Source organism: Zeus faber, assembly GCF_960531495.2.
Source record: "Zeus faber genome assembly, chromosome: 8".
Taxonomy (NCBI): Eukaryota; Metazoa; Chordata; class Actinopteri; order Zeiformes; family Zeidae; genus Zeus; species Zeus faber.
The window spans coordinates 26,669,709-26,686,415 of NC_137195.1; the positions used below are offsets into that span (position 1 = coordinate 26,669,709).

Consider the following 16,707-nt stretch of genomic DNA (forward strand, 5'->3'; position numbering starts at 1 on the left):
AAACAGGAAACTCAAAGATTGTAATCTTCCCTTTAAGTAGTAGATGCAAGAATTGTGTTTTCTGCTGTAAATATGCCGCCAAATATGTCTCAGCGCTGCGGTCTGTGGTTATCTTTTGTGCCTCAAGCACCAGTCAGGAGAAATAATCATTATGCAAGAGTGGAACCACCTGTAAAACAAACAGTTGGCTCTCCGTTGGCATGCAGTAGGGAGCGGTGCAAAAAGTTTTCGCAAGGTCAGCCATTTTGGATGACATTATGCCACAAATGGTTTCTTTCCTTTCGACCTTATTATGCGGTACGTATATAATTTATTGATTGGATGAACACCTTGAAATGTCAATCATCTCATTTTCATGTCAAAGGTCACGCTACATTACAAGACTACGCAAACACAACAAACATGAACATAAGTACATTCTCATACCTATAAATGATATGAAACAAATTGCCCTTGAAAGCATGAAGATAAGAGAGCAGGGTATTCTTAAACATCTATGTGATGTTAGGGATGGTAAGGAGTCTGGTCAGTGATTCCAGTCAGAGCCTGAGAAGCAGAGGTCCTTTTGCCGATTTCCTCTGAAACTCTAAATTAGGAACCAATAAAAACAACTGACTTAAATGTCTAAGCGAGTTGATTTCAATAACAGGGACGACTGAAATGAATACATTTAACAACAAATCGCAACCAATGGAGGTGCCTTCTCGTGTTAGACGAGAGCCAGTTCGGAGCGACAACGCAACATTAATACCATAATATACGAAACGCAGCGCCGTAAGGAAGTTCAAGGAAAGACTTGAGACTTGCAGCGCAAGTTTAGATTTGCATTCACTAATATTTCACGATTGAATAAACCAAAGCCAGCCACTGTTTTCCACCAAGGGTATTGCCAGGAAAGATGGAACATCTCTACACACGACAGACTCACTCTTATAGTCACAGCTTAGATTCATTTTCTGGCGCGGGTGATGAGGGTTAACCGTTTTCCAATCTATGACTTATTACAGTCGCGGAACCTTTCCAAGGGGCTCCCCTTCAGCCGCCCTTGTGATGTGCGGTTGATAAGCTGACGGAGGGTTAGTGGAAATGTGGAAAAATCACAAGTAAAGGAGCATTAAAAAACCATCACAAATAGATCCCTGATTTGGTAGGAGCCGCTGATTAGTAGAACGAGACAGTCCCTCGTTTGTGCATAATGTCTATTAATTAACACACAACATTGCATGCTCAAACACGCGGTAATGTAAACATTCATGCACACATGCACCCACGCACACACGCACACACAAACACACACACGCACACACACGCACACACACACGCACACACGCACAGGCACACGCACACACACACACACATACACACATTCACACTCATTACACTCTCACATGCGCCGCACGCCACAGATTCTGGGCCAACCGCGATCTCACCGCTGCCACTGTGGCAGTCGCTCTCCGACAGCCAGAACGTGAGCTGCGCTGACACGAGGACCTCACACTCCACTTGCAGCTTACAGCTCAAAAGGAGACTGCAGTCAATTAAGCGTGTTGCAGAGGAACCGCCGCCATGGCCAAGCACGGCCACGCTGCCAGCAGAGTGTAGCACAGATGTGGCGCGTGTTCGGAGAGAATCGTTGTTGGAGATTGGGGCAATAGTGAGAGAGAGACACCCAGAGTTTTGTCTACAGTTTAGTATTATAAACTATCGACAAACTACAGACTATATTTAGTATATAGCAGCTGTAGTTTATCTATAATAATGAGAAATATATGCTGTACATAGATAGATAGATAGATAGATAGATAGATAGATAGATAGATAGATAGATAGATAGATAGATAGATAGATAGATAGAATCAGCAATAAACAAACAATTCAAGACCTAACAATAAACCTAAGAATAAACAATGAAAATAGAAAAAGGCAATATACCACCCTAAAATTACAAGATCAAATAAAAAAGTTATATATTACAAATTATTATTATACATTCAATATATTCATTATTAATTGTTGTTTATTTGTATGTTTATTTTTCTGGCAATAAATCCATATGATGCAAATAAAACTATACAAATATACAAAAGAAGAATGGTAACAAACCCCATCTACCTAGAAATGAACAAAACACAAGTTAAAATGAACCTAAAAGTGGGATAATAGATAAATAGACAGACACACGGACAGACAGACAGACATGCATCCCACCTCAACCGCACCCACTTGTTGGAAACAGCTCCACATTTTCCAGGCCAGCCAAGTCTCATTTAGATGTGCTTAGATAACATCTGACCCTGGACAGCAAAGCAGATGTTGAACATGAAGAAACACGGCTGGTAATTGAGCCAGGTCGAGGTTTATGGGAGTCAGTTGGCAATGACCTAAGAGTCGAATCTTGACTAATTGCTGACCGAGATTTATGCGCCAGCTCAATGAGCGGCCGGACAAATGGTATTTTTTTCGTCCCTTGGTGCGGCAGGAGTGGCATTTCCCCCCTTACTTTATAAACCTCAAGACCATGTTAAGGGCGAAAAATAATACGTAGCCCCTCAAAGGCCTCGTCCACCTCCAGCTAAGATATACACTGCCTGTCGTCTTTCAAATACTTCATCATGGACCAGTAGTTTAAGATTATGAGGGCGATTTAAGAGAGTGCACTATTCAAGTGTTTGTGGGTGTGTTTCGCTCGGGTCTCCATTTGACAATAGTGCCATTAGTATCGAGGACCGGGGTGGTAGAAGCCGGCGAACTGCCGGTGAAACACTAATGGGCTTGTCTGTTTTGCCTCCAGTCAGGTCTGATCCGAACGCAGGACGCGGATTACTTCCTGAGGCCCGTGTCACCCGGCTGGGCCCGGAGGGAGAACTTCACCGGACCTTTGGGTCACCAACCACACGTCCTCTACAAGACCAACGCCCAAACGTCGTCCCAGATCGGCCGAACAGCAGCTCCCCGGGCCCACGTTCTGACCAAGAGATCCACGAGCCCACAAACTCACCCCACAACCAGGGGGCTGCCTGAAGATCCATACACCGATTGCCATCATCGCAACGGGAGCAACGGCAACCGGACTATGACCGGAGACGACGGGCGTCACCGCCGCAACAGCCATCACCGCGACGGCGACTACAGACACGGGGAGAAACAGAGGCAGCACTTCTGCGGGAGACGGAAGAAATGTATGTAAGGGCAATCTCTCATTCTAATCACCATGCAATCTGCTTTCATGATTGAAGACACTTTACTGGTTCTCTCCATAGCTGGTTAAAACAAAGACACCACAATATATGTTGGCTTGTTTTTATTTTGTTTTGATTAAAATGTTGCTTTCCTTTCCATTGAATGTGAATGATGCTATCGATCAAGTCCTAGTTAAAAAAAAAAAACTTTTGATTTGATTTTAATAGTGATTTGACCCAGACCTAAAATGCTTCAAATTAAAAATGTTGACTAAAATTGAATCTTAGGTGAAAAATCTCTCTCCCAAAATTATTTCAGGAGGGGTTGACGTTGCGGGTTTTGCGGCTTGTGGGGGTCATTTCAAAGACAGGGGGGGATTGGGGGGTAGTACCACCGCCATTGACTCTGCGGGACCCCAGCTGTCTGTCCACCCCCCGTCAAAACACACCGCTGTTTGCATTCCCACGCGGTGACATCACCCAACACCTGTGCCGTGTTTCAGCCAAAAAGGCACTTTGGTCGCTCACCTGCTTTCCGGCTGTGTAAGCAAACTTTCCAGCCCTTTCTAGTTTATCGCGCCCGGGCGGTTCGGGGTGAAAGTTTACGATAACCCGGACATGTGCAAATGGAGATTGGTGAGATTAGGTGAGAAAAACCCGCGGTTTTCAGAGAGCGCCGCAGCTCGAATGGTGTGAACCGTCGCACTAATGTCCAAGCGGGGTAGGTGAATGTCAACTTAAGAGTCCCAAGCGGCAACTCAAATTAAATTACGGAGTTAAAACCCAGAGCGCCGCTGAGTAGTTGATGTTTTTATTAAGGATTTATTTCAGGATCGCTTGTCAAAAGCTTTTTCCACCGAAACATTTTCTACTAAGAAAGGTGTTGAGAGAGAGTGCCTTATAAGCAACCTAGAACTTGACAATAATTCGATTATTTTGCCTCTCCATTAACTCGCTGTGAAGTTGCTGTCTACCAGCATGATGAGCCCAGTCTAATTTCACGGACTCCTTTAAAAATAGATTCTTCAGACAGGCAGACATTTAAAGTAGGGATATTTACGACAAAATGACATGCTCAAATCAGCATTAATGGACTCCAGACATTTTAAATTACGTAGCTTTGTTGCAAAATGTTGCCCTTGCCAGAGTCAACATGAGGAAGTCTCTCCAAACTGATCAAGAACATGTTTCGGTCGACCAGCTCGAGAAAACCGCCAATTACGAATTTCATTAGCCTTTTCATTTTTACAGCGCTAACAAAACTGACTTAATAAGGTCGACCACTTGGCAAAGCCACTTATGGAACTGTCGTTCTTAGAGGGTATTCACAGCCAAAACTGGCCACCATTTGGCTGTTGGAGAGTGTTTATTTTAAGTCTTATATATCGCACAGTCAGCTTGTGTTAAAAGGGAGTAGATACCTCACAAGATGAGATCTGAGGGGTTGTGTCATATATGTATACCATTGTCGATATGCCAGTTGCTCCTTTTGTTTCCAAAGATTTGACCTGGTTAAAGGATACATCTCGGTTCGCTGTTTTTTCGACCCAGTCTGGGTTGAAACGTTGGTTCCCATCATTTCTAACCTTTCTCAGGAGAGCCTCGCTGAACGCTTTACTATTGAGAAACGTACCACCCTGCAGCAGCTTCTCACCGGGATGAAATGAAGTCCAACAGACAAATGTTAAAGCCTTGAAAAACTTGGTAAATCTATTTGGTGAGCTTCTCGTTTTCATAGGCTCCTTTTTTTTTTGTGACACTTAAAAGTTGGACTGCATTTAAGCACAGTGAGAAGCTGCAATAGAGCGGAGAGTTTCTCAACAGTAAAGCCTTGAGGTTTACTGTTGAGAAACGACATTTTGAATAAAGACCTGGGTTGAAAAAATGCTTTGTTTCCCCCTCGTTTGTTAGAATACTGTTAGCCCATTTAAAACCTCCCACTTAATGTACTTCGAAACTCCTGTCCCTAATGCGGTAGCACCACTTCATGACACTGGCATCGCCCTGATGCATCTTCCTTTCCCTTCCGACCATCTTTCCCCTTCTCTCTGTAACGCCTGCAATGAAGGGTTATCTCATCGCCTCCTTTCTCCCTGTCTCTCCCCTCCCAGACATGCCCAAGCCCCTGGAGCAGGACCCGGTCATCCTGCCCGACGAGTACAAGTTCTTCCCCAGGAGCAAGCGGGCGGTGCTGATGAAGAACCACGGCGGCCGGAAGCTCAACGTGGAGACGCTGGTGGTGGTGGACAAGAAGATGATGGACAACCACGGCCAGGAGAACATCACCACATACGTGCTCACCGTGCTCAATATGGTGAGGGACTTTACTGAATAAGGCAGATGTACCGCGAGAGGCTGAAGTGAAGAAGTTGGCTGGGGGGGGGGTTGGACGGCGAGTGCTATTTCACAGCTTACTTCATTTTCTGGTCTCCCTGTTTAGATAAGATCGCCAGCACGGTCACACTCGGTTCTATTAGATTAGCGTACGGTGGAGGGAGACATGACAGATGAAGGGGGTGGGAGCCGGGGGACATGCGATATAGGCAGTGTTGAGTCCAGTTTCAAAACACAATATGGCGAGCGCACAGTATGAACCGTAACAACGGAATCCTCGAGAGGCAGCGATGGGATTCGGGGTGCATTTCTTTTCCGCTGTACAACTTAAACCTTAGAGCGTTGAGAGAGAGAACTTTATAAGTGTGCTTTTTTGCTTTGTCTGTCTTTTCTTTTTGTTTACCGCTCACCCTGTGGCACAGTCATGATGTGAAATGTTCCACCTGTAGAGGAGCCACTAATCAATCATAACCTGATCAAAACAATCCAAGAATGCTAAGTGGGAATACTTTGCTTCCCCCGAGAGCTTGCCAGCTCGCCAATGTTTCTCGTTGGAACACTTTCTTAAACCCTTCTCTTTTGCCTGACAAGAACAGATGAACAGACTTCTCCAGGCCACAGACAAAATGTGCTACGATCACAGGCATTCAAGAGTTTTGGTACAGACTCATTGCAGAGAGGGGACCCGAACGTCTCCTCGTCATACAATAAGATATTCAATGTTTAGAGAGTTCTATTATTGCACCTTTAATCTTTTTGAAATTGGGGAAGGGAGACAACAACACGCACTCATTTCTTTCTGAAATAACGCTTAAAAAAATAGCCATATCTCCTGGGATAATCTTCACTATGCGCCACAACAACCCGGTCTCCTTCCCTGCTCAGCTGATCTCCAAACATATCTCGCCATGCTCGTTCGGCTACTTAACAACTGACTGACAAATCCAAAGATAAGCCCTCTATTTTGAAAACACGACTCCGTCTCACACCGAAGGGGGGGTTGGTCTCGGTGAAGAGTCACATAAATACAATATGAAGTTTCAGAAGACCAACCCCCATGCAGCGTCCCCCCCCTGCAATGCCGAAATCCCGAGGTCCTCGAGAGATTTGATATCTTAAACCGTGGTCATTTCAGTTGGCGGTATCACGTTTAAGTTAAAGCAGACAGCAGAGTCACTTAAAAAGCGTCTGATTAGAAATAAAACTCATTTGGGCCGCAATATATTGTAATCTCTGCACCGTTGAGAAATGTTTTGACATTTTGGCAAACCATTCCATATTTTGATCTGCCAACACACTCAAGCTCACTTTAACACTTAAGAAACAAACTCAAACCAAAGCCCTGTCTTGTCACCAGGCTCTGGGAGGCGGGTTGGCGATATGATATACATAAGGCAAGAAGGAGAAGGTTCTAAAGGGTGGGGGGGGGGGGATCCTCTTTGAGTGACGCCTGAGGTATTCACGGGACCTGAGAGAGGGAGAGGGAGAATCGGGAGTCTGGTTTCAAAGCCCAAATCCGCAGCTCTGATCGATGTTTAGATACCCCTCGTGAGTAGAAGGGGCCGAATTGGAAACAGCAGTTGCGACTGTATTGTATCAGTGATACCATCGCAGGGGCATTTGTCTGTTATCTTGTAAAGGAATGTCCAGGTTTCTCGTTTCCTCGGTGTTTGACACATATATCCCCGACCTAATGCGCACCTTAGTTAGGTGTTGAAAAAAGCAGACCACAGTCATCGATGGATGAAGGATCTCAAAGCCATTTCAACTATTTTTTCTTGTAATTATTGCGCTATAAAAATTGTAAAATTATAAAAAACCCGCTCTGAAAACAATGCATGTGCGAAAGCCATTTACACTTATCCTGTTTTTGTTCCGCTTTAAAAAAATGTGGGTCACCTGTGGAGATGGGGAGTCAGGGTTAGAAGAAACAATGAATAAGAGCAAGCATTTCCTGGCCAGGCAGTCCTTTTGAAAGTGTTTGGATATTTGTGTAAAAGGGCCAGAGGGGGAAATTAACTCCATAGCTGTGCTGCTGTAAACAGAAACACTTGTTATGGTAACGGGGGTTTATCGTGATGATAAGCCCTGATTGCAGGCAATTGAAAGTGTTCTTCAAATAACAGACACAGGATTAAGTATATTGTATGTCATCTATTTTGTGTGTGTGCGTGTGTGTGTGTGTGTGTGTGTGTGTGTGTGTGTGTGTGTGTGTGTGTGTGTGTGTGTGTGTGTGTGTGTGTGTGTGTGTGTGTGTGTGTGTGTGTGTGCGCCAACCAGGTCTCAAGTCTCTTCAAAGACGGAACCATAGGCGGGAACATCAACATAGTCATAGTGGGTCTCGTGCTTTTGGACGAAGAGCAGGTACGTTTCTTGTTCGGGTCCAAGGAAACCTCTTTCAGGAGCTGAGAAACGAAAATGATCCACGTGTTTGTTTATTGATTGTCTGAGATTATCCGCCCTGAGTTCCAGATTTTGTCTCTGAGAATTTCCCGGGGGGGGGGGGGGTTCGTCTTAAAACTAAGTACATTTGCACCGATACCTTAATTACAGGGTGTGCGTTTGCTTGGATCTCTGCCAGGATTCAGGAGGGAAATTCTCAAAGTCAAACAGAGGGAGATAGAATGGCATGGTGAGAAAGTAAAAGACAGAGAGACGGATAGGGAGAGAGGGGGAGAAAGAGAGAGAGACAGGGTTTTTTTTAAAGAGTCAAGCAGGTAGGGTGGAGGAGTTATGGCTTCCGTCCACCTGCGTGTGCTGTGAAATGGTTTTCTTCCCTCGCAGGGTCAATGTCAGAGAATGGAATGGCAAAAATGTTGCATTTTCGAGGCTTCTTTCTCGATGTCTCACAAGCTACAGTACATGTGGTCAAGGCCCATACATGTCAACATTTGAACTACGTTACACAAGGAGGAGACATTTTATCTATTTTAACGTTACGCAAACAGTTTGTCTCCTCAAACTCAAAAACACTGTTGTTTTCCCAAATAGACATTATCGTAGTCATAGTCATTTGACCCCTGACACGTGTCAGTTCCCTCAAATAGGAAAAGGAATGCACCGGTCAATGGCATCAGATTTGCCTCTTTCATATCATCTCAAATAATTTAATTCTTGTGGCTTTTTACTAAAAGGCCAAATTAACTCTAGCACGGAAGAACGCGGCCAGATCAATAAATAAAAGATAAATGATTGCCCCATTGAACTACATATTTCAGCGGATTTCTCGCAATACTGGATAAATATATATATTTTTTTCATGGCAATCACAAAGTAATTTAGCAGATGCTTTTTGTCCAAAGCTACTTACTTTTTCAAGCACAGATGGAGGTAGCCATGCAAGGCTCATTGGGAGCAGTTTGGGGTTTAGTGTCTTGCTCAAGTGCACTTCAGCATGCTACCAGGAGGAGCCGGGGCTAGAATCGGCAGTTTTCCAATTATTAGGTGGTCCGCTCTAACCCCTGAGCCATTGACCCCATTGAGCCAATGAACGGAAAATAAGGTTTAGGTTAAAAGAAAATACTTGAGTATCAATATATACATATATAAATCCACATGAACAGCCACCCACATCCAGTTCAAGAACAATTGGCTTTCATAATATGAATATTATGGTACGCCTTGGAAAAGCACAAAATTGAGGGACTCAATAGCGGTGTTTTATGAATCCAGCATTGGCTTCTCACAGGACTCATAGGAAGAATTCAAGTTTTTTTTTTTGAAAGAAGCCCAAAGACTTCAGTCTCTTCTTTGTCTCCGCAGGCCGGTCTGGTGATCAACCACCACGCCGACCACACCCTGAACAGCTTCTGCCAGTGGCAGTCCACCCTGGGCGGCAGGGAGGGCAGACGCCACGACCACGCCATCCTCCTCACAGGGCTGGATATCTGCTCCTGGAAGAACGAGCCCTGTGACACCCTGGGTGAGGGTCCCTTCTTCTTCACTATTATCATCTTCATTAGCACCATAATGGTTTCTTCACCCAAACCCTTCATTTCTCTGACCGGTAATAGACTTAAGGTCACGGTCACAGCAGTAATGTGCAATACAAATTCCTTGGGGAAATCTGTCTATTCCATTCTGTGTGTGTGTGTTTGACTCTCTTTCTCTCTTTCTCTCTCTTTCTCTCTCTCTCTCTCTCTCTCTCTCTCTCTCTCCCTCCCTCTTACTGTGGTTCCTCTTGTCACTCTGGGAAGACGCTCCCCTCCTCCGTCACACATCCTCATCCTCGTATCCCACACACTAGACCAGATGTCGAGCAGACGGGCAGCTTCTGTCAGATCTTTTCCCTACTCTTTTCTAAGTGTAGAATTAGAAAAACATGTTGTAGAATGGTCTCTATTCCGTGGGCTTTGTGGAAGGGTATTAACATCGAAAGTAAGAAAATTTGATTTAAAATAGCCATTCTTCAAATTATATTTAAATCATGGCATTTCACAGTCAAAGTACACCATCCTAACAAACTAACAGCAGCTTGTTTGGGGTAATGACCATGTCAACTCCCTGTGAGAAAACACTTCCATGTTGTGGCACAAACACACATACACACACACACACACACACACACACACACACGTACACACACACATATTTTGCTGCCACAAACACACAGGCGCACACTGCCCTCTTACCCTAGACTTTAGCTTTTGACTTCAAAGTGTTGCCAGCTAGTCTTAGCCTTTGTCCTCGCTGTGAAAGCCTACAATAGTTCAAAGGTTGCACTGCATTTAGGAAGACGTGGGAAGTTGAAGCAATAGTTGAAGTAATATGGGTCATTTGGTATTGCTTTTTCAGTTTAGCTGCACGTTATCGTCTGTTTGTTTCATCCAAACTTAGATAGGACGAACTACAAAACAGGACGTGGTAGTCAATTTTTTTTTCTAGTCAATATCTTCAGACCACGGTAAACAAAAACATCTAAATATACGATCTTGAATGAACCTCTGTTGGACATTCTTTAAAGGGGAACTATTACAGTATGCTCCTTTCTACACAATTTGATATACTGTACGTCTCTGAGGTCCCCGAAACATGTTTTTGAAGTTTTTTGCTGAGGGTTAGGGTTTTTTGTGGAAGGAGCCACCCTCCCGAGGCCCCCAGCTCTGTGAGCCAATGGGGTTTGAGCTGGACTTCAGGTTCCGTTGTAAGAAGTACGTAAACTTTCCCAGATTTCACCTCATCAGTGCACCAAAATCTGTTTCGGAACAGATTTGAGGCCAGAAAAAAGCAATCCATTGCCAAATCTTCACTCATGTTAGATCTACAAGGCCTCATTTAAATGGTCGCTCCGACTTTCGTCGCCGTTCTCCCAGTTTGTGGAAGACACTTACGCAGGGATTATTTGTTTCATGTGAACGTTGGAAAATCCAATAACATAAAATAAATTAATACATCCACAATAAAAACACACTATTTTTATTGGTTTTGTTTGGAGAAACGCACAGCGGATCGCGCGCTGCGGGCCTACAGTCTCTAGTCTCAGTATCTACCAAAAACTTTTTTTTTTTTTTTTTTTAAAGAGTCACAGCAGAATTATTATACTTACATTTCCATCGTCTGCAGTTTCTTCATGGACAGTTTGTATTAATTCCTCTGTCTTTCAAAATATTAGTTTGTTGAGTTACTCAGATGGGGGGCAGTTGTAATTCGACTGTGGGTCCTGTGACTTACGAAGGGATCAAAAATCTTAATAGGATGTTTCAGGGCATGTTTTCTGTTGCCTACGTAAAACTGAATGTTAGTAGGCCCATCACAGACCCTAATGTACGTGCACAAGCACTGAAAAAGTGAGTGTTTCATAATAGGGCCCCTTTAACATAAGAATTTAAATACATAAGAAGACATTGCATCCATATCGACTCAGTGATGGTAAGGTCAATTAAACTGTAAACTACTTTGCCCCCTTCCTATAGGTTTTGCTCCAATCAGTGGGATGTGCAGCAAGTACAGGAGCTGTACCATCAATGAGGACACGGGACTGGGCCTGGCTTTCACCATTGCACACGAATCTGGTCACAAGTGAGTTGTTGTGTAATTGTTGCTCTTTGTTCTTTACATTAAACAGATGTGTTTAATATGAAATAATATAAGACAGGATGGTTTTGATTCACGTCAAGGCTTTCACTCAATTTATCAAAATAAGTTGTATAATCGCATAAAAGGTGTTTGTGCCATATCGTTTAATCAAAGCAGTTCAACTGTTTTAAGCACCTCAGGCTGGAGTGACTGGCTTTGATCAATCAAATAATTCATAAACTGATGAGATTGAAATTTCCATTAAAAAACATCAAAATGTGTTCATTCTTTACTGGGAAAGCGATTGTTAAGTCATGGTGATTTATAAACTTGTCAGAGGCTATTTTCACCTCAGTCCAAATGAGCTTATGTTTTTTTTTAATTGATCCAGACAACCCACAAACTAACTGAATATTTGAAAAAATAGACCTATACTTATACCTGCATATGCCTTCCAGTTGTCCAGCTTCCCTTTTATGCATTTACCTGATCATCAAGCTGTTTTTGACATCTTTCAAGCAACGAAAATATTTTTCCTACGTCACTCCCCAGTTTTGGTATGGTCCACGACGGGGAGGGGAACGTGTGCAAGAAGTCTGAGGGTAACATCATGTCCCCCACTCTGGCCGGCCACAACGGGATCTTCTCCTGGTCATCCTGCAGCCGCCAGTACCTCAGCCGCTTCCTCAAGTAAGAAAACCGCAAACCCTTCATCTCTGTTGAGATTTCAATTCTGCTAAGGAATGTGAGACTCTATCCCACGTTGAGAAAGACTGACAGAGGTGGATGGGTAGAGTACCCCAAAATGGTGCTCGACTAAAAGTACTGTGGCTTAAAAAAATAAGTCAAGCCTCAGTAAAAGTTGTTCTCTGAAATAAAAACTAGAGTAAGAGTATGATAGGCTTGAGTTTAACACTTAAGTAATGCTCACTTTCAGTCAAGTCAACTTTCAGCGAGCTCACGTTTCATTTGCTCTGCAGAATACATCTGGCATCCCTCCCGTTCAAACAGATTTCCCCCCGACCCTGCCTTGGTCGGGCCAATCACAACCGTTTATCTAATATGCGGGTTTGATACGATAGCGATGCAGGATGGCTGCCGATGTGGAACGGCCCGTTGTATCCGCGATTGAGACAATATAAAATGAACTGGACAGTTTATTTTCCCTAAAATGCTTTTGTTGATAAGAAAGATGTATTCATGGTACTTCTGACAGGATTTGGTTCAAGTTGAATTGACCAGTCCACTTGCCTAGCCCTACGTCACATTGCATTGCTCTGATTATTTGTATGTCTCTCCAGTTGCGTCCAGAGACATTTTGGTCTGCGCCCAGTGGTAACGCCCCTTGGAAATTGAAAATGAACTGAGAGATTCCACAATTATACGCATTTGCGAATTGGTCTGCCGATGCAAGGCTAGAGCACTGCACCAATGTGTGACTTTATTAAATAACAAATGATTGTTCTTTTTGGGATTTTTTTTTATCAATAAAAAACATTAGTTCCATTACTGAACACATAGACATAGACATAGACTTGGAGGATGAACATACAGACTTAGACATAGACTTAGATGATGGACACATAGACTTATAGCACATAGACTTAGCGGACGAACAAATGGACTTCGACATAGACTTAGATGACATTTTGGTGCGTGGATGGGGGTTTTAACCTGCCGCTCGTTAGCCCAACCAATGAGCAGCTGGTATGCAGCCACCCTGACCCAATCACCTAGATCCAGGTCAGGTGTGGCTGCTCAAACCATCCCATCCACACACCACACACATATATACATAGAAGATACTTAGAGGATAAACATCAACATAGACTTGAAGCGCACAGACTTAGACATAGACTTAGAGGATGAACGCATTGACTGTAGCTGGCGGGGGGTGGGCCTCGCCTTGTTTTGCCAAAGCACCGGGCGTCTGAACGTGTGCCTGCTTATCTTCTGTCACACGCCAAGTTGCTCAAACAGGGAACTTTTCTGATGATCCTGTATTGTGTGTGAACTGGCGCTTGAATTTCAGCTAAACTTCACATTTCACAGTTTAGGACAGAAACACTTTTTTTTACCATGATGTAAATTCTGTCACAATTACAAGAAACCACAATATTGACCATATCGCATCACTCACAATGTCACAAGGTCACAATGCTAAATAAACATCACCTCACAAATCGCCAGAATCTTCCCCCAAGTCCTATAAGCTCAGTTTAATGTGTGGTTGTGTCTGTGTGAGTGTGAAACTAGATATGGCAGGGCCGGTGCCCTCCACTAAATTTACCAGTGTGTAAGTTTAAGCCCCCCTTTTCCCGGCTTGGTGGAGACAGACAGAGCGTTTCCTCACGGTGACCTCATCCTCGTTAGGCCTGTCAGCGATATATTAAAAACTACCGTCGCGCTTTGAGGCCATGCCCAGGGAAGCTCCGCTGTAGCGGAGCTGCTGCTTGCGTAATCGTTTTGATATTTGAGTGAAGTGACCGACGTGTAGTCTGGCCGTTATCAACTCAAAGGTGTCACAGGCATACGTTTGATGGTTAAAAAAAAACAACCAAAAAACTGTTAAATAATAATAACAAAAAAGAAACAATAATATTGTGTTTTTTTATATATTCATTATTAATGATTAATTCATGATTAAATATTACTATTAATTATTATTATAAATAATGTCCTCATCTTAATCATAATTTTTTGATGCTATATTTAAAAATATTTTTCAAGAATTACTATTATTTGTTGTGGTACATTGTTTTATGAAAGTTATGTATATATTTATTTGTGTGTTTGGGGGGGAGTTGCATCCTCATTTTGGGCCTTATTAAATAAATATTGTTTTTTTCTATTTCATTAGATCTCATTAAAGTGTAAATCTGTGTTGGGTCGATGACCCTGCAAGTCCCAGAATTCTGAGGGTGCCATTCTTTTTTGTCAGTGATCATCCATATCAACAGTTTACTGAGCACAACTAGATATGCTGGCTTGTCAAATTCACTGCTGCTGGCTTGCACTTGCACTTGCTAAACCTTTGCATTCCTATGCTGATGGTGGGGTCCGCTACCCGCAACGGAAACAGTGTATAGAGGAGCACATGGAGGATGCAAATTCATTAAATGGCTGTTTCCTTAAAAAGTGCTGGCTAAAAAAAGTATCAAATATGGGATTATTTAACCTAATAATCGTATGGATTACCACATTAAGTAAAACTGAGTACGAAAATATCCCGAAATAGAGAATAGTATTCCCCTCTTAATGCAGTTTATTATCTTCCTCTGGACCTGGGTCTCGTTCCAGGGTTGTTCGCAACCCAATGAAAGGATGACAACTACGGCGGGGAATTGTGAATGTCCATGAACTCTCCCTAGGACCCTGGGAGCCTCCTTTCTCTCTCCATGAGGAACCAAGTCCGTGCAACATACATTAGATGGCCCTGTCCCCGTTCAAAACCTCTTCCAGAACCCATTAGTCTATACTATGGTGGTCTGAGAGGGGGAACAGGACCACGATATTGTTTCATGCTGTACTGAAGCGATGCAGAACTGCAGATTGTGTGTTTGTGTGTGAGTGTGTGTGTGTGTGTGTGTGTGTGTGTGTGTGTGTGTGTGTGTGTGTGTGTGTGTGTGTGTGTGTGTGTGTGTGTGTGTGTGTGTGTGTGTGAAATGTAATGTGTTGTACAGAATACCATTCATTAGTCTACACTATGTTCCCCCTCTCACTCCGAGAGGGGGAACAAGACCAAAATATTGTTTCATGTTGTACCCATTCGGTGATGCAGAACCCATGCAATGTGTGTGTGTGTGTGTGTGTGTGTGCGTGCGCACAACGTGCATGCGTGCATGAAATGTAATGTGTTATACAGAATTCCAGTGACTTACAACGCAAGCGATATAGGATAAAACAGAATCCGCCGGTGACAGCAGAACAGCCATAGCGCCATTGTTCTCTGTTGCCGCGCAGCGCTCATAAAGTAATGGAAGATCACATAAAGTAATATACACACACACACACACACGCGCACACACACACACACACACCCTCTGCTAAAGCGATCAGCGCCACAATAGGCCCTTCCAACGTACTCTATCTTGCCTCGCTCTCACTGCTTCATTTTGTATCACCCCCCTCTCAACTCTAGCGATGTCTAAGCTGTAAAACCTCGCAGCGTAGTTACCGAAGGTATCGGTTACCTTCGGAAACCCCCGCCCCCTCCGTCACCGCCACCTACCTCTGCGATGGGATGTGAGGGATACGGGGAAGCATTTACCGTGTCTGCTATAATTGAGTGTCTGATGCATTAAAACTATTACTCCCCTGTCCCGGCTCCGGCTCTGGCACTGGCAGGCGTGTTATGTTGCCCCGGCAACAGCGTGTTATGTCGCTCTCTCCAAAATGGGGGAAACAATACTAAATACTCCTGGGTGACAGGGATTTTTCTTCTTCCTTCGGGTTGACGTCTGGACGCGTGCTGGAGATCAGCCAAGCTGCTTCAAAACAAGTAATCAATTTTCTCCACCTCCACCCTCATCCACCATCTTGCTTTCTTCTCCTGTCCTCCCCTTGTCTCTTCCTCCTCTAAACGCCACCACTCACTCCTGGACTTATTGCCCCCCTCCCCATCCATCTCCACTTCCTCTCCTCTCCTCCTCCCTCTCTTCCCTTCTACCCTCCCCTCCTCCCGTCTTCTCCTCCTCGGCTCCTCTCATCCTCTTCTCCCTTCTCCTCCATAACCTCCTTTCTCTCTTATCCTCCCCCTCATCTCCTCTCTCCTCCCTTCTCCTCTCCCTCTCTCCTCCTCCCCCTCCTCCTCTCATCCTTCTCCTCTCTTCCTCTTCCCTTACCTACTGTACTCTCTTCACCCCCCTCTCCTCCTCCTCTCTTCACTCCTCCTCTACCACCCTTTTTTCCGTCCATCCCCTACTCTCTCCTGTACCTCTCACCTCCTCTATCCCCCTCCCCTTATCCTCCTCCTCCCATCCCCTCCTCCTTTCATTCTCTTCCCTTCTCCTCTTCCTCGCTCCTCCTCCCACATCTCCTCTAACCCCTTCACTTTCTCTCCTCCTACCTTCATCTTCTCCCCCCCCCCCCCCTCCCCTCCTCTCCTCTCCCCCTCCGCTCTCGCTTCCCTTCTCCTCTCTCCCCTCCTCTCTTCCTCCCTTCTCCTCCCCCTCTCCTC

The 16,707-nt window shown here is 44.2% G+C and overlaps 1 protein-coding gene across 1 annotated transcript in view; it reads left to right on the forward strand.

Moving 5' to 3' along the window:
* Nucleotides 1–16,707, forward strand: part of adamts16 (ADAM metallopeptidase with thrombospondin type 1 motif, 16) — a 61,227-nt gene that overhangs the window by 12,389 nt on the left and 32,131 nt on the right. The window contains exons 4-9 of the mRNA XM_080004867.1: nt 2,792–3,179; nt 5,291–5,493; nt 7,794–7,877; nt 9,276–9,435; nt 11,426–11,531; nt 12,081–12,218. Coding sequence (XP_079860993.1) covers nt 2,792–3,179; nt 5,291–5,493; nt 7,794–7,877; nt 9,276–9,435; nt 11,426–11,531; nt 12,081–12,218 — 1,079 coding nt within the window. The remainder of the gene's footprint in view (nt 1–2,791; nt 3,180–5,290; nt 5,494–7,793; nt 7,878–9,275; nt 9,436–11,425; nt 11,532–12,080; nt 12,219–16,707) is intronic.